Consider the following 27,574-nt stretch of genomic DNA (forward strand, 5'->3'; position numbering starts at 1 on the left):
AATCTCCACTCCAGAAGACAACTAAGTGTGAAGGCACACTGCTGTGCTAAGGTGTAAGCCAAGAACACATTTCACTGTGGTTCCAGCTACACAGTCAGTATTTTCTGTTTTAATACTTGCATTTCCACAACAGGAAATGGAGTGGGGGTCTTGCTGAAATCTGCCCCGTTCAGTGCTCCCAGCTGATTAAACAGTCTGCCTCAACACTGCATCTACATTCCTTCCTCTCTCTCTCTCTCTCTCTCTCTCTCTCTCTCATGAAGTCTTCCCATACTGACAACTAAAAGAAGCCAGCGTTATTTGATTTTAGAACTTCGTAGTTTTGGTTTGCTTTTTTGTTTTGTTTTGAGAAGAATCAGGACAGCCTTATGTGGAGTCTCTTTTTATTTTTTTAGTTTTGATTGGAAAAATATTTTAATAATACAATATACTGAGATGGCCAAAGAATTAGTGACAGCACTTAGCTATCTTTTTCTGGAGAAATATTGTCACTAGAGGAGCCATCACTTCATCAACAACTGATACACCAGCTACAAATGAACCCTCATTTCTCCCTCCAGCCCCACATTTCCCTAAAAGATATTTACCAATTCAGATGCTGATTTTGTTTTAATTACTGATAACATTTGACAGTAGTTGTTTTTCTAAAGTCTGGAGTTAAACATAATAGATAACACAAGCATAATTCATATAGATGCCTTAAAAATATCTCAAATTAAATTTCTACAAAACAGTTCAGGAAGTGCACCAGTGGCTGGCAAATGATAGCCTGTTTGGAAACGGAGCTGTAGGCATACACGCCCATGTTCCACCGTCTACATGTTATCTGTCACTGCTTTTATGCTAAGAATGGTTTAAGGCAGTTGCTGGGGAAGGATTTGCTGAAAAGCCTTCCGTCTGTACTATCCAGCCTCTTACAGAAAAAATCAGCACACTCAGATCCAAACAAAGCAGAACAACAAATACCAACTGTGTGGCAACAGCAATTTCATACATACGAAATCCAGGCATTTGAGGGGCCTTCAAAAAGTTAATAAAAATGAGAGTTATGACCAAAAAACTATACAAGTATTGGGAAACATCTAAGTAAACTTATATTTTAATTGCATCAAAGTGAACTTATTATTTAATTGCATTTTCCATGAACTTTTTGAAGCAATTTCATAGAAGACAGGATACAGTCTATTTCTCCAAATCATAGCCAGTTGTGTGGACAACCACCTCCCTCCACTCTGTCCATCTTGGAAGCAACCTATGGGAGGGGGATCAACAGCGCTGCTGGGTAGAATGGAGCAAAGACAGTGTGAATAAAGACCAGACTGCCCACGCCTCCACAGTGACTGTCCCATCATAATGTGAGTGGGACTGTAATTAGGAATGATGGAAGGATCCACAGGCACTTTGTTAGTCTCCTCTGTTTTCTGGTCATTTACTCCACATCTATCTATAGCATGGAGGGTTGCAGTTGAAATGTCCTTGGCATTTTCTTGAGGGAAGAAAGGGAATTAAACATGGGGCACTCAATTGCTAGGTAGAGGGAAAAGGAACACAATTAGCACACCACGGAGCAAGAGGAAAACAAGTCCTGCGCAATCTGCAGCCAAGGACGTAACCTGATTCCAGCAGGTCCCTGACTGTTCTCTGAACACTTTCCCTTTTATAAAGCTGATCCACAGCTCAAAACAGCAAAAGCCTGAGCCGAGAAGTCAGCCTCTCCTGAGTACCAAGGCTGGCTCCATCACCTCCACACGGCATGGCCAAAGGCAAGCAGGTAATACACAGTCTCATCTCCTCGAACTGATTTTATGAAGACTGACTCAGAAGACATGTCTAAGAAATCATCATGGTCGCTGAAACACAGTAGCTTCCCCAGCAGTTAACTGCATAACATCTGACAGCAACAGAAACCAGATGAATGCGTGCAAAGAACTCCAAGGTGCTCATGCCCAGCGCTCTGGGAGCTGAGTCCCCCAGTCAAGTACCACCAGCATTGATGGTCACAGTGTCACCTCAGACTCTCCGTATCTGAGACCATATGGTTCATCTTCTCTGTGGCTCTTTCTGCACATACCCGGGCCATTCCTGGTGTATAAGAGTAGCCCTGGCTCGTGAGCATTACAATTCAATGGGTATGGGCTCAAATCCTAGCACAGTGACCCTAGCCAGTTGTTTAAGCTCTCTGGACCCCATTTTTTTAAAAAAATCTATGCAATGGAGATATTGATTACCTCCCAGACTTATTGAGGAAACTAATGTACAGAAGCACACTGCCTGAAACAGAATAAAAACTTCAATAATTCTGTGAAATTAGTACTGACAGTAAGGTCATCTTTGACCTTCTCTATCCCTGGTACCTCAGAGAACAAATCTGTCCATGTTTGTTCCCATCTTCTTCCACTAACAATTTTCCCATCTGTCCCCTGAATTTGATGGATTTTCATGACTTTTCTTTAAAGACTCATTTATTTATCTGAAAGGCAGAGTTACAGAGAAGCAGAGGCAGAGGTGGGGTGTGGGGGAATCTTTCATCCGCTGGTTCACTCCCCAAATGGCTGCAAAGGCCGGAGAGGGGCCCATTCAAAGCCAGGAGCCAGGAGCTTCTTCTGGATCTCCTACATGGGCGCAGGGGCCCAAGGACTTGGGTCATTTTACACTGCTTTCCCAGGCCATAGCAGAGAGCTGGATTGGAAGTGGAGCAGCCTAGAATTGAACTGGAGCCCATAAGGAATGCTGGCACTGCAGGTGGAAGCGTTACCCACCACACCACAGCGCTAGCTCCCCATTTTTCAGGATCTTAATGGAAACATGTGAAAGTTCTTCCTGGAGATTAAAGGTTTATTTCAGCTGATATTGGAGGTTACAGTTCAGGATCTGGTGGCCTCATTGGACTGGCATCTGGCAGAGGTTGGTCAGGGTAGAGCAGGTGCAGAGGAATGATCAGGTGGTGAGCCAGGAAGCTGAGGGAGAAGCTACACCAAACTTGGCTTAAATAACCAACCCCCAGACATCCACTGACCTACTGGACCCACCTCTCAGATGCCACAAATGCATCAAGTTTCTGCTGGAATCCATCAGCCATTAGCATCATCTAGTAACAATTAGCACACAACTTTATGTTTTAAAAATCTGCCTGAGCCGGCGCCGCGGGTCAATAGGCTAATCCTCCACCTAGCAGCGCCGGCACCCCGGGTTCTAATCCCGGTCGGGGCACCGTATTCTGTCCCAGTTGCCCCTCTTCCAGGCCAGCTCTCTGCTGTGGCCCGGGAAGGCAGTGGAGGATGGCCCAAGTGCTTGGGCCCTGCACCCCATGGGAGACCAGGAGAAGCACCTGGCTCCTGCCCTCGGATCAGTGCGGTGTGCCGGCCGCAGCGCACCAGCCATGGCGGTCATTGGAAGGTGAACCAACGGCAAAAAGGAAGACCTTTCTCTCTGTCTCTCTCTCTCACTGTCCACTCTGCCTGTCAAAAAAAAAAAAAAAAAAAAAAACTGCCTGAGTGTGGGGCGCCAAGTCCTCAGTCCTGAATACCACCACAACACTGATCTGCTAAAACCATCACTCCAGGGCCTTCTTCACGCTGTCTCTGATTTTAGATCTTCTCATTCATTTCTTACTCCTCGACTTTAGTTCTCTCCATAGCAACAGGCATTTGAAATTAAACGTCTAGGTGTTTGCCTGCCTGTCCATCTCCCTCCACTAGAACATAAGCCCATAGAGGAGACACCACACTTGTGTTGCTTCCTAGAGCTCACTCTCTAAGAACAGCAGCTTGAGATAACTTGTTCTCTGAGGTTGCCAGATGCCATTTTGGGAAGTGAACAGGAGTTCTACTTCACCCTGGATTGAAATCCTAGAGTCTATTGCCTAGGAGAGGGAAGCAGCCTCCCCATAGAGGGCTCCAATCTCTGAAGCAGACCCCTCTACCTCTACTCTGCATTCATCCCTGTGCACTTCCCGCCACGCCCATGGCCTGGGCTTCCTTTAGCACCTGTTGGGCCCCTGCAAGCACTATCCTGTTCACACCCATCTTTCGCGCCCTCATTCCTCTTCTGTAATTACTCAGCACCTAGCTTATGTGGTGCAGATCTCTGAAGCTAGGCAGGGCCCTGCTGTTCCACCCACCCTTCCTCTACTCACACTCTGAGAACCGGGGTCACACCTATTTTTCAAAATCATCCATGGAGTCTAAAAGGTGCTATGAGACCTGAGATGGATTCCATCTCAACAAAGACACTTCAGGATCAGGACATAAATGGAGAATTCTTTAAGGGGAGAAAAAAGCTTGCCTTTCTGCCCTTGAAGATTCATTCTACTCATTATTCTTCCTTTTTGCCTGAGCCTCCCCAATCTGACTTGCTCTAAATTTGACAAACTGCATAGGCAAGAACAATTGAAATCCTCTTTCTGATACTAAATCTCCTTTTCTAACCAGCTCTGCCATTCATCTTGGGTTTGCACACTCACAACCACTTGCAAATTTCTGTTCACCCACTCACCTGGGGTGGGCCACACTCCATGCCAGGTAAGTGGAGAGGAATTCTGATTGGTCAGTTTAGGACTCAACATAAGGAGGGCTTTCATTTTCTGTCTCTTTTTTTCCCCCCTCCCATCTTTACTTTCTTAAAGCTCTGGATCTCTTGCCTTCCTTTTTTGAACTAGCAAACAGAAACTGTTTTTATAGAGATTTTGGGGAGAGTATCTGTCTCTCATTTCACTCTAATGCATATTAGCCTTGCAACTTAACTTTCTGAGAAATCGCCCTGCCTAGTATATACATGCGAGGGACCTAAGATCCATATTAGCTTATTAAATGTCTTGAGATATTTTGTTATTCAGGAAAGATTAGGCTACCTTGATTTCAGCTGGTGATTTCTAGTTCATGTGAGCACAAAACAAACAATTTTTTTCTCTTCCTGTACTACGTTTTAGCCCAGCATCAGGCAGGATCTGGATTCCCCTGTAATGCTGTAGAAAGGCGAACACTGCTTAATTAATACTCTGGGATTCTGGCATCACCTTTCAAGTCACTGCCCTTTGGGGCTAATGGAACCTGTCACATCAGGATATATTGGGTCATGAGAAAATTCCAAGAACTAGAACTGGGTCGTCATTGCTCTCGATATAAGCTGGATACCCTGGGGCCAGTCACTTCCCTTTTATGAGGTTAATTCCCTCGCAGACTTGCTGCAGAATCAAATATGATTATGTATATAAGAATGCTGTAAAATGGAACTCATCAGTTAGAATGAGTATTTTTATTTCTTCTGTTTTTCATGATAAGAGACAGGGTAAACTAACATTTCCTGAGACTTTTAGCTTTTTTCTTCCTTATCACCTCCATGGTTATATTCACACAACTCCAGCAGAATGGCCCATACTCCCCTCCCTCACTCACAAGATCAAGACTCAACCAAACCCTTCCTCCTCATGGCCACTTGGCAAGCCAAACCAAACTGCTAACCTCTGTCTTACATGGAAATGGGTTAGTTCTCCCTCCCAACTCTAAACAGGTTAAACATATTTTTTTAAGTCTATGCTGTCCAGTGGTAATGCAAACAATCAACCTGTTAACAGCTAAGGCAAGGAAACCACTCAAATAGTTGGAATGCCAATCTCGGTTGCCAATTCAGAGGGTAAGTAGTGACTGGGCTGGGTAAGGGACCTTTGATACACTGTATCACCTCTAACCAAGTAGCCACCTACTGCCACCACACCCTTCCCCACACACTAAGGAGCTTTGCAATAGACTTCTGGGCTCCATGTGTGTAGTTGGTGGTGTCCAATTCCATCAACATTTTAAAAATTCAGTTAAACTATTTATAAAATAAACTCAGCTATCTCACAATTTCACAAGGCTCAGAGAGAAGTGGTTGTAACCAAAGATTCGCATTTGCTTGTTTGTCACTGAAATGCAGCTCAACATGAGAACGTGAGACAAATGATGTGTTCATTTGATCCTTGCTGTCTTCCCAGGATGCCCGGAGGGCTAACGGGCTATGGAAAAAACGCCTTCATCAAGAAAAACTGCACCCAGCACCATGCAAATGAGGGAACCCCAGAGGGGTCCTTCAATTTTGGGGTACACAGGAGCATTCTTTACATCATCCTCCTGATGTTGTCTGCCATTTCTCCTGCCTTGGAACTCCAGGGCCATTCAGTGAGCATTCCTGTGTTCACTGTGCCGTATTAAACACTGAAACTAAGACATGAGCACCAGCTACATCGTGTCCTCAGGATAGTGGTGTTTTACCGCCTCTAAGCGGCCATGAGTTAGGCTTGAAATTTGCATGGAAACCCAGCACAGTCAAGGTCATTGAAGACACTGAGACCTTAAGCCTCCTTGTCTGGAACACTGGGGCAGAGTCTCTGAGGTTGGTCTACTTCTAGCTTGAGCAAACGCTAGGAAGAGGAATCCGTGAGACTGAGGGCCTGGGCTGGCGGGGAAGTCTGTAAGCCACTTCAGTTGAGTTGCAATTCTAAGTGCCAACATGGAAGGGAGGAAGAAGATACTGGCGGAGATGCAGACACAGGCGACCACACTTCAGCAGTTCTGCAGTGGAGGCCAGGTATGACACGCTGTGATCCGGCCGCTGAGCATGATGGGATGGACAGGGCTTGGAGCTCTAGCAGCTCAGAGGGGGGGACACACCAAGGCAAGGGCACAGCAGCACGCGCTGGAACAGCCGCGCAGCAAGAAATACACACAGGTGGGCCTTGAACCACACACAGGGTAGGGGCACCGACCCCCTTCACAGCTGAAAATCTGAATATAACCTGAGACGTCCTGCCTCAGCAAGAGGAGGGGCCGTGCTCTGTTCCTGGGGCCCAGTGTGAAGCACAGCTCATTTTAAGCAGTTCTGATTTAACACAGCCTTTCTCTCTCTCTCTCTCTCTCTCTCTCTCTCTCTCTCTCTCTCAACTCTGCCTTTCAAATAAATAAGTAAATCCGAATAAGAAGAGGGGGCTGACATTGTGACATAGCAGGTAAAGGCACCACCTGCAGTGCCAGCATCCCATATGGCCATATGGGTGCCGGTTCTAGTCCTGGCTACTCCTCTTCTGATCCAGCTCTGTGCTATAGCGTGGGGAAGCAGCGGAAGATGGCCCAAGTCCTTGGACCCCTGCACCTGCGTGAGAGACCTCGAAGAAGCTCCTGTCCTGGCTTTGGATTGGCACAGCTCCGATCATTGTGGTCATCTGGGGAGTGAACCAGCGGATGGAAGACCTTTCTCTCTCTCCTCTCTCCTCATCTCTCTCTCTCTCTAACTCTGCCTTTCAAATAAATAAATACATCTTGAAAAAAAAAAACCCACAGCATCTAGATGTTGACATTTCTCTCCAAAGCTAATAGCACTGTGTGTGTGTGTGTGTGTGCATGTGTGTAAGTTTTGAAAAGCTAGAACTTTTTACAATATATATGAATATATTTTATGGTAGCAAATGATAAGAGACTACAATGTACATGAATGTACACATTCAAGACACACATAAATTTTTCCTAATTTTTTCAATATATCTAAGGCGCATTTATCTGCACATTTTCTCAAATTATTGCAACTCTAAAAAAAGTTTTCACATAAGTGGACTCATGGAATTCAAATGTGTGGTGTGCTAGGATTAATTGTAATATGCTAACAGAAAGAATAACATGGAGGAAACTCCTTTAGACAGGAGATATATATATATTTATATTATGGATTTGAAAGGCAGAACCATCTGCTGGTTCACTTTCCAAACGCCCTTAGTAGCTGGACCTGGGCTAGGCTGAAACCAGAAACTGAAACCCAATCCTGGTCCCCTGTGCGGGTGGCAGGGACCCAAGTACTCGAGCCATCACTGTCAGCTACCTCCCAGGATGCACATTAGCTGGGACTGGGAGCAGAACTGACCACCGAAGCCAGGCACTCTGATATGGAATTCTCTCTCTGTCACTCAGTCCCTCTTTCTGCCTTTCAAGTAGGTGAAAGTTCTTTAAGAATGAGAAAGTGTGTCCAGAACTACGGATGAGAGTAACCCCAGCCTCCCTGAGTGCAAAGGTGGATGGCAATCAGCTCAGGACGGGCAGGTGCAGAGCTGGGAAGGAGATGGGGATGGCAGGATTGAAATCCATTCTCGTCTCTAATGGAGACTGACTAGGGATGTGGGAGCCTGCTCCGCAAGGCAAGAAAAAGCGTTTGCCCCGCCGAGTCGGGTTACCTTTCTTGTCTGGAGACAGATGTGTTATTTACAAATCTAATTTACTACCCCAGGTTAAAACCTGACCTGAGGGGGCCGGCGCTGTGGCGCAGCGGGTTAATGCCCTGTCCTGAAGCACCAGCATCCCATATGGGTGCTGGTTCTAGTCCCGGCTGCTCCTCTTCCAATCCAGCTCTCTGAGATGGCCTGGGAAAGCAGTAGAAGATGGCCCAAGTCCTTGGGCCTCTGCACCTGTGTGGGAGACCCAGAAGAAGCTCCTGGCTTTGGATCAGTGCAGCTCCTACTGGGGTGGCCCTCTGGGGAGTGAACCATCGGATGGAAGATCTCTCTCTCTGCCTCTCTTCTCTCTGTGTAACTCTGACTTTCAAATAAATAAATAAATCTTTTAAAAAAAACCTGACCTGAAGCCAAGGAATGGCGAGAGGTGCTACTGCAACTCCCATGTCCCTTGCTGCTTTGCTGGGGTCTGACAATGTGCAATTCTTGAATTAACAGTACATTCCGATACTGTGGGTTATGGACAGAGTTACAACCCTTGCAAAGCCCCACGTCCAAGCCTTAAACACCAATGTGGCTGGATCTGGAGATAGGACCCATCATGGATGAGGAAGCTTACATGAGATCACAGGGTGGACCCCTAATGCCAGGGTACTTGCAGCTTTATAAGGAGAAGGAACACTGCGAGTGCTCCCATGGAGCGAAGGCCATAGGAGGCACAAAGGCAGCCGTCTGCACGCCCAGAAGAACCCTCACCAGGAGCCAGCCAGGGGACACCTTGGCCTTACACTGCCAGCCTGCAGAACTGTGAGAAAATACATTTCTTCTGCTTAATCTGTGGAATCCTGTTATGCAAAGCCAAGCAACCAACACACAGACCCCTGAGCATGCAAAGCAGACCTACTAATCCAATCCTGTGGATTCACTCAGGTTTGCAGAGGGGTGGAGAAAGAATTGTGCAGGGGACTGACAGCCCACAACAGCGGCCCTCTGCTCAGATTCCGTATGAGACTAGCATCCACATTGAATTCACGACAAATGGGTTCCGACTGCATTAGTCACGGAAGGGCCCAGGGGTCAGCATGGATTCAAAGCTTCTCAGAGACAAGAAAGACAAATACAAGGGTACTTAAAAAAACTCATAGAAAATGGAATTAAAAGACAGGTGTAATTTGGTGCCAAAAAATTTTTAGAAAGTGAAATCTAGGGTTGGGCATAGCGGTTTAGGTGGCCATGGCCTACGTCCCCTCCAAATGCCAAGCTATGGTTCCTTGCCCTGGCTTCTTTCCCTAGTTTTTGGCCAACATGGGCCTTGCTGTGCTCTTAAAGTGTCCACAGTCAGTAAGAGATAGAACATGGAAATGAAACCTGAAATGATTTTGATCAATGCTATCGGGAGGCTGAGACAGGTTTGTGACGTAGAAACCAGCATACATTCCTGACTGGTGTGCAGCAACGTTAGGACCAAGCAAGTTACTGCAGGACTCCGTTAATCCTCAAGGGCTCCCCCACTCATGTGGGAGATGTGGATTGCGTCCCTGGACATTCTGGGCATTTGGGAAGTGAGTTAGCAGGTGGGAGCTCTCTGCGTGTCCGTCTCTGCCTCTGCCTCTCACATCAATAGAAATCCAGAAAAGCCATCCATCGCTGTTTCATCTCAAGCTTTGTGAAGACTTCTCAAGTGCAAGTTTGCTTCCAAATGAGCTCATCTTGTACTTCCATTTTCCATGAGCTGCTTGCAGTGCCTTCCAAGTGGGTTAAGTAAAGATTTTACAGCTGACTTTAGAGCTGGAGGGTGGGGCAGCGGGTAACATGCTTCCAAATAAACCCAGAGACACACACCTTGGTTTCTGCCCCACTCCAAACCTACTAAGTACGAAAGTTTCCCTTCAACGTTGAAAGCGCTCATACCTTTGGAGGTTCTGGCTTCATCTCCAGTGAGAAGCCAGGCAACTCCACTGGGGAGCACATCCCATTCATACCCTCAGAACCAGTCCCCATAGTGAACTCCCATTTTCATGCAAACAGTAGGTGCCACATGTGTGCATTACTAAAACAGATTCTCCATTCTTTCTAACCTGTGCATTTCTTTATAATAAGCCAATTTTTCAGAACTCAATTACTCAGTAAATTTTAATGAAACAAAATCTGTACCCAAATAAACCTATTTGGGTGAATTGACATGTTCTCACAGGAAAACTAACCACTTCGCTGTTTGCAGTAACGGGCTTCCCCAGTTTTACTGGCCTTCCCTGAACACAAACATTGACAAATGCACCCAAGACTAACGGTCACTTGCAGACTGCTGTCACGAAACGGCTATCACATCAGCAATTCCAACAGTCATCCCGCCTTGTAGAAAGAACCACAGTATTGGTAAGATGGGGCAGCTAGGACTTAACTAGTAAAGCCTTGTAATTACTTTCTTAATCCAGAGCTTGAAAATGATAATAACTTAATGCCTAGGCTATGTCAATAACATTTAGGCAACAGAATTGACTGAAATCCATGAACTCTTCTTAACTGTCTTATGAAACACACAAGCAAGGATAAAATTAGCTGGGCCTGGGTCAGTGAAAAAAAAAAATACATGGGCATAGGGGCTTGCACTGTGGCCTAGTAGGTTAAGCCTCTACCTGCAGGGCCAGCATCCCATATGGATGCCAGTTCACGTCCTGGCTGCTCCTCTTCTGATCCAGCTCTCTGCTATGGCCTAGGAAAGCAGTAAAAGATGGCCCAAGTGTTTGGGCTCCTGCACCCACGTTGGGGACCTATAGGAAGCTCCTGGCTCCTGGCTTTGGATCAGCCCAGCTCTGGCTGGTGTAGCCAATTGGGGAGTGAACAGATGAAAGGTCTTTTCTCTGTCTCTCTCACTCTCTGTCTGCAACTCTATTTCTCATACAAATAAAGAAAATCTTTAAAAATATATATATATGGGTCTAATAATTGCCCATTATTTTATTATTATTTTACTAACTTTGTTTCTTTTATATGAGAGTAACTTTGAAAACTCGTAGAATTCTCCCTGGCCTAGAAGCATTGTAAGCAAGGCTGCAGGCTGTTCCCTCCCTCTGCATTCTGAATGCCAGGTAGTATATTTAACTGTAAATGTTCTTCAGATCTAAAACTTGGCCAGAAAGTTGGATTTCACCACAGAGTATCAAAAAAGGCTTCCACTTTTCAATAATACAACTGCGATTAAACGTGCACTCTGTACCGTGTATTAAGCATGCATTATCTCTGATCCTCGTTAACAATCATGCCAGTTAAGAGTAACTCCCTGAGCCCTCAGCTCAAGTACTAAGTGTCTACTTGCTCATCTGTCTACTTAAAGGTTTACGTCTCGCAGGCCGCAGACAATGGGCACTGAAAGAGTATTTATGGATGCGTCTTCTCAGATCTGCAGAGCTGCCAGACCATAACCCTGACAAGGCCGCCTCCCTGCTGTCCCTGCAGACACCACCTACAAAAGCAAACACTCGACCAGTCACAGGTGCACACCTGTACAGTGCCAGGAACAGCTCCACAACTGCACTGCCTGTGCCAATCGCACGGCCTCTCCTCCCTCTGTTCCTCCGAAGAGAAACAGGAGCCAACAAGAAGCTCACCAAAGGCCAGCGGTGCTGGCGTCCCACAGGAGCGCTGGTTTGAGTGCCGGCTGTGGCGCTTCCAGTCCAGCTCTCAGCTGCTGCACCTGCGAAGGCAGCAGAAATCAGCCCAAGTGTCTGGGCCCTGCCACCCGCATGGGAGACGTGCACAGAACTCGAGGCTCCCGGCTTCAGCCTGGCTCATCCCTCAGCCAGTGTGGCCATTTGGGCAGTGAATTAGCAAACAGAAGATCTCTCTCTTCCTCCGTCTCCCTCCCCGCTCCATCTCCCTCTCCATGTGCCCCCCCTTCTCTCTCTCTCTCTCTCTCTCTCTCTCTCTGACTCTAGATTTCAAATAAAATCATTTTTTAAAGAAAAGCTCTCAGGGCTAGCACTGCCTTGAAGCAGGTAAAGCTACCACCTGCAGTGCCAGCATCCCATATGGGCACCAGTTCAAGTCCCAGCTGCTCTACTTCTGATCCAGCTCTCTGCTGTGGCCTGGGAAAGCAGTGGAAGATGGCCCAAGTCCTTGGGCCCCTGCACCAATGTGGGAGACCCGTAGGAAACTCCTGGTTCCTGACTTTGGATTGGTCCAGCTCCAGTAGTTGTGACCATTTGAGAAGTAAGCCAGCAGATGGAAGACACCTCATTATCTCTGTCTCTCTCTCTGTCCTTGCCTGTCTGTAACTCTGCCTTTCAAACAACAAATAAATTTAAAAAGCAAAACAAAACAAAATCTCTCTACGTGACTGCAAACATCCAACAAGGATATAGATCCCACCCAGGTCCACTCTGTAGCCCTCTGAGGTTCACACGCAGATGTGAAGAGCTGCTCCCATGGGAGAGCAGAGGCTGAGAGTAACAGAAAACAGAGACAAATCCATGCCTCTGTCCAGAATTATTTCTACTGACGCTCATTGTAAATTATTTGAAGGTGCTTAATGAGCTTCAGGTTTTTGTTGCTATTCTCAATAAAATTTAATGCCACGTTTTGCTTCCTGTTGCCATGGCAAACTTTGCCTGCCAACGACAGCTATCGGTTCTGGAAGCTGTACCCTCTCTTCTCTCACTCCCTCCTTCCTCACCTTCTCGTTCTACGTGTCCATCCACCTCGCAGAGTCTGGGCGACAGCAGCCCTTCCCCGCATCCTTGAACCCACTCAGAAGTCTGTCATTGCTAAAAGGAGTGGAGCAATGGCAAACCACCTGTGGGGCTTCACTGTACCTCCAGTGGGGAATTCTAACCAGCATCCCTGCAGAGGTCATGGCCATTCCCCACGGGCAGATATCCACTGCTGCTCTCATGGAGAGAACAACTAGCAGGTACCAAAGGAAGTAGTAGGAGAACTGCAGGAGAATATGGTGCATAGGAAGCTGCCGGAAAATACCGGGTGGGCAGATGTGTGCAGTAGCTTTCGCTTTCATTAAAACACTGAACCAAACACTTATTTCCTTATCATCTACATATGCTTAGGCCACTCCGCCTCTCAACCCTTTTCTCATCTGATTGATGAGACAGCCTGTGCCTTAGAAGTTTTCCCAGAAGCGGAACAAGATAAATGAGAAGGACTCAGTGCATGGGAGGTGCCGAATTCATGGTAATTTATTTTCGTGTTCTTTCTCAACATAGTCTTATGAACTAATAGTGCTATTCTAATTATAATCTTAGATAAATATGAATTTGGAAATGTATTACAACTTCAGAACTGCATCACATAGCTTTTTCCTGTAGGGGGCAGCATCTTCGAACGAGGCATTAGTGAGGTTAGAAAGTCAAAATCTAGCGTGAGTAGTTGGCCTAGGGGTTAAGATGCCCTGGTCCTACATCCGGGTGCCTGGGTTCAAGTCCTGGCTCCACCCCAGGTCCCAGCTTCCTGCTAAGGAAAACTCTGGGCTGCAGCAGCCATGGCTAGAGTAATGAGGCTCTTCCTTCTCACATGGGAGACCCAGACTGTGCTTCTGGCTTCCAGCTGCAGTCCTGGCCCAGCCCCAGTTCTGGCTGGCACTCGGGGAGTTAAACAATGGACGGGCGGTCTCTCTCTATTCGACTGTCTCTGCTTCTCTCAGTCTCCCCTCTTCCTGCCTCATAAAGAAGTGAACTTAACAAACAGGAAAGAACTGTCTGGGCCTCTCACACTCGCCCCTGCTCATCGTCCATCACCCTGTCTCAGGGTGCAACTCTCCAGAGCCTGTCATGGCTGCCTCCATCTCTCCCCTCTGCTTAGCCCTCAGAGTGGGTCCCTGAGCATTTCCTTTTTTGATTTTAAAGATTCACTTAGTTATTTGAAAGAATTACAGAAAGAAGGAGGCTTCACTCCCCAAATGACCAATGGCCACAGCGGGCCCAGGCTAAAGCCAAGAGCCAGGAACAAGAGCCATCTTCTACTGCTTTCCCAAGCCATTAGCAGGGAGCTGGATTGGAAGAAGAACACCATGGACTAGAACCAGCTCCTGTAAGGGATGCCATCATCGTAGGTGGCAGCTTTCCTGGGTTGCCACAATGCTGGCCCCAGCTCTGAGCATTTCTGCAGTAGTCCTGGGCTCTCAGAAGAGTGTCTACCGCGCTCCACACTGACCCTCTGCACACGTGCATCTCACCCTGGCACAGTAACCACACTCCGAGGGCTCAGAACACTGTCTTCTCCCACTGCTGGATGCTCCCCTTCCTCTGGTCCAGGCTGGCACCAGTCTGTCCACAGCCCTTAGCTCCCGGTCACTCCTACAAGGACACCCCTGCGTGTCTCCCAGTAGAGGTGAAGCTGCCTCCCAGTGGAATCTGACATGCGTGTTCTTCCTCCACCACATCCCTAAGGATGGGGATGGTATCTCCTTTCACCAGCGGTCGCCGCGCCCGGTGGAACAGACAACCAAACAGGTGCCGACTACCCCAGTGCTGCCTGTTCACAGCAGGAGCCAGCAACGACCTGGGGTTTTCCACATGCTATGCGTGTTCTTGGGCCCTTCACAGGCAGTATCTCACTGGATCCCTCCTGGGTTCCATCAGACAGACCTGCAGTAACTGAAACACAGGGGTTGCAATGCTCTTACATCCGTATCTTCCCCCAGATTCATACAATGAAACCCATCACCAATGGGATGACAGGAGAAGATGGGGCCTGCGATGGTTACATCATGAGGGTGCAGACCTCCTGGCTGAGATGAGGGCTCTTCTGGGAGATGCCCAGACACCTGGCTTTTCCCATCGACCATGTGAGCAGGCGGTGAGGAATCACCGTGTTCACATGAGGAAGAACAGACCATCTGTAAACCAGACACCACGGTGACTGGTGTATTAACCTTGGATTTCCCAGCCTCTGTTACTGTGAAAGATAAATGTTGTTTATTAGCTACCTGGTTTGCAGTATTCAGTCACAGCAGCCTGAACGAACTGAGACCAAGATTAACCTGCATGAACTGGCTACAACGCCAGTTCCCCTTGGATGCTTCCGTTACAAGTATGCTTTGATAAGCTCAAGAAGGACTTGGCTCTCCATGAGAAGCAGGCTTTTCAACGCACAGTGAAATGGCTGTCCCAAGGGTAGAGCCAAGAGCTGGGGCCACGGGATACAGGAGGACAAGAGTAAGCAGAAGACAGACTTGGGCTGCTGCTAGCTGAGACATTGTTATACACACGGACTCTGCCCTCTAAGTATCTGCCTTAAATCCCACCACCAGCCAGTAAACATATTTGCCAGCTCTACATTCCCACTGCTAAATGCACGATGTAGAGCTGAGGCAGTCGCGATAATGTTTTAACCTTCCATTAGAAGGTACACAAAATGTGAGACCTGAAAGGAACCTTTCCCAAGAGAGAAAAACAAGAGCTATTTGCAAAATGTGAGTTAAAACTCAGTGTCCACATCTGTCCCCTGTGCACCTGTTAGGAGGCCTGTCTGGGGAGCCTGGGACAGACAGGGAGGGGTCAAGGATCGTGGAGATGGAAGTGGGAATACAGTGTGTTCTGCCCGAATGATTTGAAATTTTCAATTACTTCTAAGAATCCTATGATCAACTTTTTGAATTCCATTTCTGGCATTTCTTCAGTTTCATCTTTTCACAATCCAGTACTGAAGTGTGTGTTCTTTTGGGGGTGTCATATCGTCTTCCTTATTCCTGCTTCTTGCATCGGTGAGTTTGTTATTCAGCATTAGTGGAGACACTCGTCCGTTTCTCTGAAATTCTCTCCTTCCACGCTTGCCCAATCATGGCTGAGGTCAACCACAGAAGTATCCCAGCAGCAGTAGACTTGGCAAGGACCCATCAAGCCCGCGCTCAGGGTCTATGGGTGGCATCAGGTGCTTGGCGTGGTCTCTCAGAGCTGGGGACTCCTGCCATCCACACCTGAACACTGAGGAGAATGAGGCATGGGGAGGCTGAACAGCTGATCCACAGGCTCCTACCAGCAACTGGACACTCGGGCACAACGACGTCCCCTCCCAGGAGAGGCCTCTCCTGACCACCTTAACCCAGGAAATCCCTGTTGTCTGCTGCTCTACCTCTGTGCGGAAGGCAAGGGGGACTTTCAGCACTCAGCTGTTCCCCATTTCCAAGCTGCCCTGGTGCCTGAGCTGTGAGCTGTGGTAGTGTGGAGTCACTAACATAGACAGATAGATTCACACCTTCACACCACAGCTGGCTATGCCTTTTGGGTGTGGAGACCGCCTGAACACATTGCCTTTAAAAATGCAATTAAAGAAACACAAACACGAAAGATTCGTAGGGCCAGGGGATTTTTTTTTTTTTTTGAGACATCAGCACGCAATTTCACGTGTCACTGTCACTTTACAAAACACAAGTAGCTCAGACCTAAGAAAGCAGAGCCTGGATTCTGGCTGCTTGTTGGAGGTCTGTTCTCAGCATCTTCTCATGGTATCTTTTTCAGAACAGGGAACTGTTTTGTCCTTGTTTGATTTTTGGGGGAAACCTCCCTCTACACGTATAGTAGGGAAGCTGCCTTGGGGACCCGACCAGCTCTCTGTGGCATTTGCCGACATTGATGCCGTAACTGATGGCAGGTAGACTGTGATGTCATGAGGCAGACTGGCATGTGATACCAGTGTTTCTACCACGCAGGCTCCATGGCTGAACATAACCTCCACAAGAGATGGTTACGAATGTAGTGAAATGCTTCGGCAGATGAGCATTCAAACATTTACTGCTTCTGCTTTTAATTTCTTGTAATTAATAAGTTGGTGTCATCTGACTTCAGTAACAGGTGTGGATAAAAACTCCCACAATTGAACATGTTACAGTCCACTCACTGTGTGGGCACTGGGGTCAGGTCCACACCACAGCCAGATCCTGGAGCTGCCCTCAAGGATGGTGCTCCCTGAACATTCTGTCCACGAAGATAATTTAGGGGAACCTGAAGAAGACATCCCAGGTGCATGACTGGATGCCAAGAGTCATCACATTGTACTGAGCCCACACAGCACCAGGCATCATGGCAGGTGCTTTTAGCCACGATGCTGCTGAGTCTTATTGTGAGCTTGGCAAAGCTCCCATCCCAGATCCTAGGGCAAAATGGGGAACAGAGGCTTGATGCCCTACAAAGACAGTTCAGGAAGGGCTGCAACCCAGCCAGGCTCAGGAAAGCCCTACACCTCATGCTCTACAGCTTGAGGTGACTTCAATTAAACCAGGGTGGGTAAACGAGAGGAGACTCCAAGTGCTCAGAGATGGAGGAGACCACAGAGGGCTCAGCAGGAGATCTGCCTCCCATCCTCCCCAGGAAACACCTCTTTGTTATTTCTTTTTTTTTTTTTTGACAGGCAGAGTGGACAGTGAGAGAGACAGAGAGAAAGGTCTTCCTTTTCCATTGGTTCACCCCCCAATGGCCACTACAGCCGCATGCTGTGGCCAGCATACCGTGCTGATCCGAAGCCAGGAGCCAGGTGCTTCTCCTGGTCTCCCATGCGGGTGCAGGGCCCAAGCACTTGGGCCATCCTCCACTGCACTCCCAGGCCACAGCAGGGAGCTGGACAGGAAGAGGGGCAACCGGGACAGAATCTGGCGCCCCAACCGGGACTAGAACCCAGTGTGCCAGTGCCGCAGGCGAAGGATTAGCCTATTCAGCTGCGGTGCTGGCCCTCTTTCTTATTTCTAGAACATGCTTTCTGCCCTTGGTTTTCCACTTAAATACAGCCAGGATTTTTCACTCAGAAGGGCATTTCTGTGGGTAGAAGTGGGCAGTGCTGGCTACCATTGTTTGGGATCTAAACTGGTCCTCATCCAGCCCTGTCCTCTCACTCTGTTTTTTTCCACCATGCTATCTCACTGGGTCTTCCTTCCACAATCTGCAGGGTGCCTGCTGCCTTTTGCAAATTCACTGTTCAGGAAACAATGTGCAATTAGCTAAATAATGCACTGCACACATCAAGTCAATTGTATTTCAGAACGATGAAGGAGGATGGCGTTTGTCACATGTGGGAAGCCCGGGATGCATAACTGAGTGACGAGGTTGGAAACCTGGCTCCACTCTAAATTCTGGCTTCCTTCATATGTGCACTCAAGTAGTCTGATTCCAGCCAGTCATGTGGGAGATCAGGACTGAGTTCCTCAAACCCAGCTTCAACCCAGGCTGGATCCTGCCGTGTGGACATCTGGGTGTTGCATCAGCAGATGGCAGCTCTCTCTGACTCTCAGACATCCTCTTTCAAAAACACAAACAGTAACAATAATGGAATAAAAAGCCAAAGGGATGATACTGCCCACAATGATAGGAGGTTGGGGCGACTTCATGCTTTGGGTTGGTTGGTGGCTTTTCTTGTTATGCTTATCTTTTACGTAAGTTTATGGGGAGTTGCATGCATCTCAGATGAGCAGTTTGTAAGGCCATTGTCTCAGAATCTTCCAAACTCTGCTCCACACTGTTACCATTGGATGATCTGGAAAAAACAGGGTGTCTTCCACCTTCCCCCTCCCCTGGTCCCTTCTCATTTAGTTGACAGTGTGTGGGGCCTGGGCACTGGGTCTTTTTTAAGGGATCGTGGTAACCACTATAATACAGCAGAGTTCAGTACACACTATTCTAGCTACTGTGGCTCAGTGCTCTGGGTGGCTGTTCTGGGAAAGACCACTCTTGGCAGGCTTTTCTTTTGGACCCATGAAGGATAGGTTCATCAGTTAACATCTCAATTAGCTGAATTTTCACCAAGCTCTCACTCCCTACCTTGGACTTCATGGCCTGGAAGGCTCAGGCTGATTCAGTCTGCCAGTGCCTCCACACCCTCCCCTGTACACCCCCAAAGGGGTTGTCTCTTAGATAGCGTGCAGCTCAGAGGGCAGAGGAAGATGTTCCCCAACAGTATCTTCAGTTACTCAAACACAGGCCTCTACAGGCAGATAATTAATGGGTCAATTACAAATTATTTGGTTTTGTTCATTAAAGCAGAACCACAATTTATTAAGCAGGAACCAAAACAAATGCTCTTATTGTACACACGATACGTAGTCGTTACAGGAAAATTAGGATGCAGAGAGTCAGCGTGTCTGAGCGAAAAAAATGACTCCAGGCCTTTCTATTACCCATTCAGTGGAAAATGAGACCCATTCGTGGTCAGCATTAATACACAGCTTCCAAAGCACTCAGGGAGAGTTCCCGTTTGCTGCATTTGCTGTTGCCCAGGCTAAGGCCAAGGACAGCGGAGGTGTTGTTTTGCACTTGCCTCTGGGCAGGACGCAGCAGCCCCGGACCCGTGTTATCTGCACATCCCCCAGCAAGTCCCTTTGTCTATGGACTGATGAGAAGCGGGAACGTTAAGACTTGGATTATTCAACACAAAGTGGCTCCACCCAGGTTGGTTCGTTTGGGCCGCCTTACTGTCCCCAGTGCTGTGGATCCTTAGGGTTCTCCGTTTCAGGACCATGGACAGAGCACCCGGGTGTTGGTTAAGGACAGTTCCAAAGCAGAGAGGAGTATGCTTATGGTACCCTCTTCTCAACTGTTCTGTGTACTTGAAAATGTTTATGACGAGATGTTGGAGGCTAGGGGAGCCCTCATTTTACCCTGAAATGAGACCCTCACCGTGCAAAAATGTGTTAACACTGTCGGTCTGCTCTCAATAAATGTGTACTAAGTCGATGATGGTAATGGACATGCACACATGGACAGATTTATAGTGAATAATCAGTGAACCAGGCACTGTCACACGTGATTGATATGCTGTGATTTTTTTAATCCTCATGTCAGAATTGTGAGGTAGGTGCTGTTGTTTGCTCTGGGTGACCACGGAGGAAACTCGAAGATCTGGGAGGAAGTGACTTGCATGAGCACCCAATCCTCTGGAGGTCTGGAGTCTCCCAATGGCTTCATTATCACTGTTTGAACTGATGGGGATGGCGCACGTACAGAACAAGACACCAGTCACAGGTGAGTAGTTTCTGGATTATCTCAAGGTGAACATACCCCACCAGCAGTAGCCAGGTCAGGAAAGAGAACTTTCTGGAACTCTCTGAGCTCCCTGATTCTCCTGCCCAGGCACTACCTGCCTCCCCCAAATCATCCCCTCTTCTGGCTTCTGCTGCCACAGACTCAGTATCTGGAGCTACATCTTGCGAAGCCAAACTCCAAGGGCAGAGTTAGTTCCCTAATTAGCAAAGCAGTGGCATTCTCAACTCTGAGGCTTTCTGGCTAAAAAAATGCATTGAACAACAAGTGTTCACCCTAGCTGTCAAGATGCCTGCCCATACCTGAGTAATGGGTTCTTTCCCTAGCTCTGGCTTGCGGCTCCAGCTTCCAGCTAGTGTACGGTCCTGGGGGGCAACAGATAATGACTTAAGCAGTTTGGTTCTCATCACTCACATAGGTGACTGGACTGCATTCCTAGCTCATGGCTTTTATCAGGATCAAGTCTGTAGACATCTGGGTGGTAAACCAGCAGATGGGTGCTTGCTTGCTTGCTTGCTTTCTCTCTCTCTCTCTCTCTCTCTCTCTCCACACACACACACAGAGATATGTCTCTCAGCCTCACAAATAATTAATTACAACACCTTCAAATGCCTTGAATAAACTTCTATTCCCATTTGCCTGGTGGTGCTGACACGTGTCTTCCAAGCACTCCTGGAGATGGAAAAATGCTGTGAGCAAACCTGTGGTACTAGCTTTGCCAGTGCAGGGACCACCAGACTCTGAGCTTTGTTCTGACCAAGGATGAGCTGAACTTTGCATTTCCATCCTTTGTTTCAATTATTTACCACTGGATAGTCAGCAGAGTTGGTGATAGCAGCACAGCAGACAATTGACATTGCCCTCAAAGAGTCAGCCTTCAAGCTAGAGATGAAAACATGGAAATGAAGATCTGATATTCATCAATGCTTTTGGAAGGTTGAGACAGGCATTCTGAAGTAGAAGGGAATGTGCATTTCCTGATTCGTATGTCGTAATCATAAGACCAGGCACCTGGTTACAGGATTCAGTTAATCCTCACCCATTAGCTGAGTCACCCTCTGATCTACACAGTGATTCTCAGCGTGCATCTCTGTGCACTGGGGACACTGTGCTAGACGAGACAAGCATTCCCTAACATGGAGCTTGCTGTGTGCATCATGCCTTCTCAACAGGGAGGGGCAAACCCACAAGGGGTCAAACATTGCTTCCAGAGAGAAAACAAATTATAGATCCTGCAGTGCCTATTTCAAAGAACTGTGGGGCAGAAATTCATACAGAAAAATAATCTGTGTTATTAGGACGTTAGGGAGAGAGGCAGATGATTAGGGCACAAAAGTAAAAAATAAAATACTCCAAAAGAGGTAGTAATAAAAAAAGAAAAAATGTTTAGGAATAATGGAAGGAGGAGGAAGGACAAGAATAGCAGCCGAGGCCGGCGCCGTGGCTCAATAGGCTAATCCTCCACCTTGCGGCGCCGGCACACCGGGTTCTAGTCCCGGTCGGGGCGCCGGATTCTGTCCCGGTTGCCCCTCTTCCAGGCCAGCTCTCTGCTATGGCCAGGGAGTGCAGTGGAGGATGGCCCAGGTGCTTGGGCCCTGCACCCCATGGGAGACCAGGAAAAGCACCTGGATCCTGGCTCCTGCCATCGGATCAGCGCGGTGCGCCAGCTGCAGCGGCGGCCATTGGAGGGTGAACCAACGGCAAAGGAAGACCTTTCTCTCTCTGTCTCTCTCTCTCACTGTCCACTCTGCCTATCAAAAATAAAAAAAAAATAAAAATAAAAATAAAAAAAAAAAAAAGAATAGCAGCCGACCTTGAGCATTAAAAGAGGAGAGGTACAGGGAACTGTGACAAGAGGCATCTGTGACCTAAGACTAGAGAGTGATCATAGGCTGCCATGGAGATTCTTGGCACATCAGCACCTTTGGTGCACAGATGGGACACAGCTGGGAGCTATCCAAGTTCTCCTATCTGGGAAGTCCAGGGCAAAGCTGACTTCAGAACTGGGACCCAGTATGCATGATTAAGACCAAGAGTAGGGGGGCTTTGTTCTAAGAGAATAGAATTCTACCTCGTGTTTGTCCTCTCTGGATCCCCAAAATTGAACATACTCTCTCTCAGTTATAAATCAACTGTCACATTAATCTCTTTAAAAATTAAAGGGAGGGACACACACACACACACAGTGAGAGAGAGAGTGAGAAAGAGAGAAAGAGTGAGAGGGTGAGAGAGAGAGAGGTTGAGAGTGAGAGTGAGAGAGAGAGAGTGAGGAGAGTGTCAGAGAGAGGGTGAGAGAGTGAGAGAGAGAGAGTGTGTGTGTGTGTGAGAGAGAGAGGGTGAGAGAGATTGAGAGAGAGAGAGAGGGTGAGAGAGAGAGAGAGAGAGGGTGAGAGAGAGAGAGAGAGTGAGGAGTGAGAGAGAGAAAGGGTGAGAGAGAGAGGGGGGAGAGAGAGAGAGAGAGAGAGAGAGTGGGAGTGAGAGAGGGTGAGTGAGAGAGTGAGAGAGTGAGAGAGTGAGAGAGAGAGAGAGTGAGTGAGTAAGTGAGACAGACAGATTTGCCATCTGGTGGTTCACTCTCCTAATAGTCAAAATAGCCAGAGCTGGGCGAGGCCAAAGCCAGGAGCCTGAGATTCCATCCTTGGGTCATCTGCTGCCTTTCAGGCATATCTGCAGGGAGCTGGCTTAGAAGTAGAGTGGCCGTGACTGGAAATGGCACTGTGATATGGGATGCCAGCGCTGTAAGCCACAGAGTGGGGCCACTTGTGTTGCCTGTCTTGATGTAATAGTGGAATTCACCTAATTTCAGTTTTACATTTTAAAAATTTATGTTAAGGTATTTGAAAGGCAAAGATACATATACCGAGAAAGAGACAGAAACGCCTAGAGGCAACTTCTGTCTATGGATTTACTCCCCCAAATGGCCACAAAGGAAGGAGCTGGGCCCGGATGAAGCCAGGAGCCCAGAATCCAGTTCAGTCTCCCGCTCGAGTGGTGGGGACCCAGCACACGAGTCACGACCTGCCACCTCCCAGTGCCTGCTCATCACCACGAAGCGGCAAACAGACACAGAGTGGCAGCCTAACCGAGGCACGCTGACATGCAATGCTGACATCCCAAGCGGTTCCTCAACCACTGTGCCCAATGTTGCCTCCGGTTGGCTTTCAACAGTGAAATTCTCTTATTTAAGTGAAATCTACCTTGCTTGCCCAAGCAGTACTGCCAGAGCCAGCCCTTATTGGGTCAGGATAAGCCTGGGGATGAATCTGTGCGTCCTGTTTAAAGCTGACTGAAGTGCAGCACCATCCCCAGACACGTGGTTTGTCTTCTGTCCCTGGCGGCGAGCACTCAGCCCGGCTCCAGGTTTGTGTGCTGATTTATTGCTGCCTAAAGGGACACCCACCGAATTCTCTCCTTCTATTGCATTCTGGCTAATTCTTCCTTCACAGCCTTTTGCTAAATGTCCTCCATAAAATCAAAAGTATGGATATTGCCTGTTCCTGGCCTGCCTTCTTCTCACCGGAAGGCTGTGAACTATTACTGGAATGAGTGATTTCCAGGCCTGCAGCCCAGTGACAGAACTGCTGCCCGACAGTCGGAGGACGTGCCATACAAAGTGGCTCCAAGACCATGCCACCCTGCAGGTTTTCAGAGCATGCACACCAGCTGGGTGAGAAAAGACTGACTGGTCTTTTGGGGACTCCCTGGGTAGCCCCAGCTTATGTCTTCGCTTTCTGATGAATTCTGAAGCCATCCTTGCTTTGTCCCCTATGCCACCACCCCCATGCCTGTGTTCTCGCTCCTCCTCATTCATCAAGCCGGGGAGGTGCTGTGATCAACGCTGCTTCACACACAACACACTAGGGGTCTAGAGGACTCAGCGCACTCTCAGGATCACATGGTAACTGGCTGAATTCCAAGGCCTGTCTCCTGTTAACCCCTCTGCTTCTAATCACTAATGCAGCACTGGCTCCCTGGTAGTAATCTGTGTGCCAGAGAAGACCCACCACCCTCCATCCATTTGTCCATTCCAGAAAAACATTTTGGATACTTACTATGGGACCAGTACTCTGCTACAGTCACCAACCGAAGGGTCGAGACTGTGTGTGATCACTCAAAGAGTGTGCATGTGGGGATACAGTGGGGGTGGGCATGAGCCAAACATGGGCAAATAATTCACTATAAATGGGTTATTTCTGTTCACAATTTAGCTACAATGCACACGTTGTTATAAAGGAAACTCAAAGGCTAAAGAGAAAGAAAATAAAGTGGGATAAGGGCCTAGTTAAGAGAGAGTGGGATGAGAAACACAGCTAAAAGGAGGTGTTCTTGAGAGCTAAGGCCTAGAGGTGGGGAGGGAGCCAGTTGTAGAAAGCCCCAGGGAGTGTGTGCCAGGCTGGCAGCACCATGGACAGAGACCTGTGGTACTCTGAGGACTGAAGGAACCTCAGCACTTTGGGAAACAGCAGATGCCCTGGAAGGTTGGGGGCAGGGAAGGTCATGAAAGACATCCACTATGCACTGAATGCTGCTCCCTGCAAACACACAGCATGCGGAAATCCTCAGTCCTCTAGAAGCTGAATTCACTTGGATTCAAGTTATTTGGAGAAGGGATCAAGGCGGAGTGTCCTCATCCTCCACTGGCGAGATTCTGTTCCAGTGTGAGTGATATCCTAGTGAGAAAAAGAGGCTACATGGGATAACAGATCTGGGGCAGGTGCACAAGGCTTACGATTCCAGTGGCTGGAGGGTACAGAAGCATGGTGCCGGCTTCCCGGTGAGGGCCCCCAAGCTGTGTCACAGCATGCTGGAGAAGTAGGAAGGGAGCCAGCCACACAGAGAAGGGGCCAAGCCAGCCACATAGAGAAGGAGCCAAGCTCATGAGGTGGCCTCACAGTACCACAACCCACACCGTGAGAATTAATCCAGGCTCAAGAGTGGATCCCAGTGCAGGATCCACACTGTGGTCTCCAGAACCGAAGGGGATCCAGCAAGGGGAGGCACTGGAGACTTGTGGAAGCCAAGTCAACAAATGATGCCATCTGGGTTGGGTTCTCACAGTGAAGATGGACAGAGGGGCTGGTGAGGCTCATGAGTCAGGATCTAGTTCTCTATGCAGAGTGGGGCAAAACACGGGGGACCACAGCAAATCACCCCACCACCACCACCACACGATCACTTTGGGTATTTACACCTGAACCTCAGATTTTCTCTGTAAAAGGTGAATCATTCGCACTGTGCCAGGCACATGGCAACCATCTAGGGAAAATCCCCCGCTCTCGCTCATGTCACTCTTATCTCACTGCTGCTAGAAGCTAACAGCCTGGTATAAAATACAGCCCCAAAAGCAAGTTCTGGGTTAAAGGTAGCATCAGTATGTTTAGTCCCATGTCTCCAAAGTTAGACTTACTTATTTAAATAGCTTGAATAGCATTAAGTTGTTGGCATTTGAACATTTTTAAGCAAGAAAAAAAATTACAATTTCTTCTGAGTTACCCTAACGTTATATGATATTTACGCTTAAGAATAGGTCCAAAGGAAAAGAAACATAATGGTGACTTTTAGCGTACTTGCCAATTAATTTATGACAAATCAATCTGTCAGGCCCTGCCTCTATCTGACTCTAAATGCTTAAATCACTAACCCTGGTTTTAGGTATACACTTACTTACATACAAACACATCTGTGAATTTATATTTTTTTCAAATTTCAAAAACATAATGAATAATCCATATGTACCTCCTCAATTTGCTTTTATTCCAGTTGAATCTCATTTTTAAGACTTACCTGTATTTTTGCCTACAGCTAGAGTTCCTTCTTGGGGCTATATAATATTCCAGTGTGTGGGTATGTGACACATTTTTAACAATGCTTTCTTCTGCTAATCAGCCTCACTCGCTGGATAAATTAACTCCACTTGATTAGCTCTCCTGTGTGACTATATGCCCTCATTTTTTCTTGAACTTATTTTTGTAATAGGAATCTAACTCACACATCATTAGAGTCATAATTTTCACATGTACAGTTCACTGGCTTCCACTCTGTTCACATGATCACCACTATCTAGTTCTAGAACATTCTGTCACTCCAAAGCAAACTTCTTTCACTGTAGCTCTGGCAACCAGTCACCCAGTACCTGGCCCTGTGGGTCTGCCTAGCCCATACATTTCCCAGGAATGGAATCACAGGATGTCCCACCTGGGACTGCAGGGCAAAGGGTTGGGAAGTGCAGTTTTCTACTGAATCCTTCAGTCCCATATTGTGCTGCCCAGAGCACACTGACCAGCTGCACACACAGTCACCACCTGCACACAGTCACCACCTACACACACAGTCACCACCTGTACAGACACCACCTGCACACAGTCACCAGCTGTACAGACACCACCTGTACAGACTCCACCTGTACACAGTCACCACCTGTACAGACACCACCTGCACACAGTCACCACCTGTACACAGTCACCACCTGCACACAGTCACCACTTGTACAGACACCACCTGTACAGACACCACCTGCACACAGACACCACCTGCACACAGTCACCACCTGCACACAGTCACCACCTGTACAGACACCACCTGCACACAGTCACCACCTGCACAGTCACCACTTGCACACAGTCACCACTTGCACACACAGTCACCACCTGCACACACAGTCACCACCTGCACACAGTCACCACCTGCACACAGTCACCACCTGCACACACAGTCACCACCTGCACAGTCACCACCTGCACACACAGTCACCACCTGCACACAGTCACCACTTGCACACAGTCACCACTTGCACACAGTCACCACCTGCACACAGTCACCACCTGTACACAGTCACCACTTGTACAGAAACCACCTGTACAGACACCACCTGCACACAGTCACCACCTGTACAGACACCACCTGCACACAGTCACCACCTGCACACAGTCACCACCTGCACAGTCACCACCTGCACACAGTCACCACCTGCACACAGTCACCACTTGCACACAGTCACCACCTGTACACAGTCACCACCTGCACACAGTCACCACCTGCACACAGTCACCACTTGCACACAGTCACCACCTGCACACAGTCACCACTTGCACACAGTCACCAGCTGCACACACAGTCACCACCTGCACACACAGTCACCACCTGCACACAGTCACCACTTGCACACAGTCACCACCTGTACACAGTCACCACCTGCACACAGTCACCACCTGTACACAGTCACCACCTGCACAGTCACCACCTGCACACACAGTCACCACCTGTACACAGTCACCACCTGCACACAGTCACCACCTGTACAGACACCACCTGCACACAGTCACCACCTGTACACAGTCACCACCTGCACACAGTCACCACCTGCACACAGTCACCACTTGCACCAGCTGCAACAGTCACCAGCTGCACA

General features: G+C 48.1%; 1 protein-coding gene across 5 annotated transcripts in view; it reads right to left on the bottom strand.

Moving 5' to 3' along the window:
• Positions 1-27,574, bottom strand: part of GRM7 (glutamate metabotropic receptor 7) — a 742,767-nt gene that overhangs the window by 181,747 nt on the left and 533,446 nt on the right. Inside the window, exon 10 of one of the 5 annotated variants that reach the window (XM_089305660.1) lies at positions 20,916-21,048. The exons of the other annotated variants lie outside the window; for them this stretch is intronic. Coding sequence (XP_089161786.1) covers positions 21,037-21,048 — 12 coding nt within the window. The 3' untranslated portion in view covers positions 20,916-21,036. Of the gene's footprint in view, positions 1-20,915; positions 21,049-27,574 lie in introns of those variants that run through there. 5 annotated transcript variants of the gene reach the window in all.

This window comes from Oryctolagus cuniculus, chromosome 10, assembly GCF_051225735.1.
Source record: "Oryctolagus cuniculus isolate XC-2025 breed Fujian yellow rabbit chromosome 10, ASM5122573v1, whole genome shotgun sequence".
In the NCBI taxonomy this organism is placed as follows: domain Eukaryota; kingdom Metazoa; phylum Chordata; class Mammalia; order Lagomorpha; family Leporidae; genus Oryctolagus; species Oryctolagus cuniculus.